The 366-nt window shown below is 74.0% G+C and overlaps 1 protein-coding gene across 1 annotated transcript in view; it reads left to right on the plus strand.

The window, feature by feature from the left end:
- The first annotated feature begins 223 nt into the window (after nucleotides 1-223).
- GAB1 (GRB2-associated binding protein 1) overlaps nucleotides 224-366 on the plus strand; it is a 101,556-nt gene continuing 101,413 nt past the window's right edge. Inside the window, exon 1 of the mRNA XM_010566946.1 lies at nucleotides 224-295. Coding sequence (XP_010565248.1) covers nucleotides 224-295 — 72 coding nt within the window. The remainder of the gene's footprint in view (nucleotides 296-366) is intronic.

Raw genomic sequence — 366 nt, forward strand, 5'->3', positions numbered from 1 at the left:
CCTCAGCCCCGCTCGCCGCTCCGCTCCGGCTGGTTGTTGTGCGTGAGAGACAGACACACACACACCGCTCCCCCCCGTCCCTCCCCTTCCCTCGCCCCGCAGCCCCGGGAGGCCGGAGCGGGCGCGGTGCTGCCGCCGCGTCTCGGGGTTCCCTCGGCCCGGCCCGGGCGCCGCTGCTGCCGGAGGAGGAGAAGGACTGCCCCGGCGGGCAGGCGGCCCAGCCATGAGCGGCGGGGAGGTGGTCTGCTCGGGCTGGCTCCGAAAGTCCCCACCGGAGAAGAAGTTGAAACGCTACGTGAGTGCCCTCTTCCATTCGCGCTCCGCGCTCCCCCTCCCTTTCCCCCTTCTCCCCCGCCGGGGCTCGCC

The sequence above is a fragment of the Haliaeetus leucocephalus genome, unplaced genomic scaffold, assembly GCF_000737465.1.
Source record: "Haliaeetus leucocephalus isolate CR32 unplaced genomic scaffold, Haliaeetus_leucocephalus-4.0 Scaffold220, whole genome shotgun sequence".
Lineage (NCBI taxonomy): Eukaryota > Metazoa > Chordata > Aves > Accipitriformes > Accipitridae > Haliaeetus > Haliaeetus leucocephalus.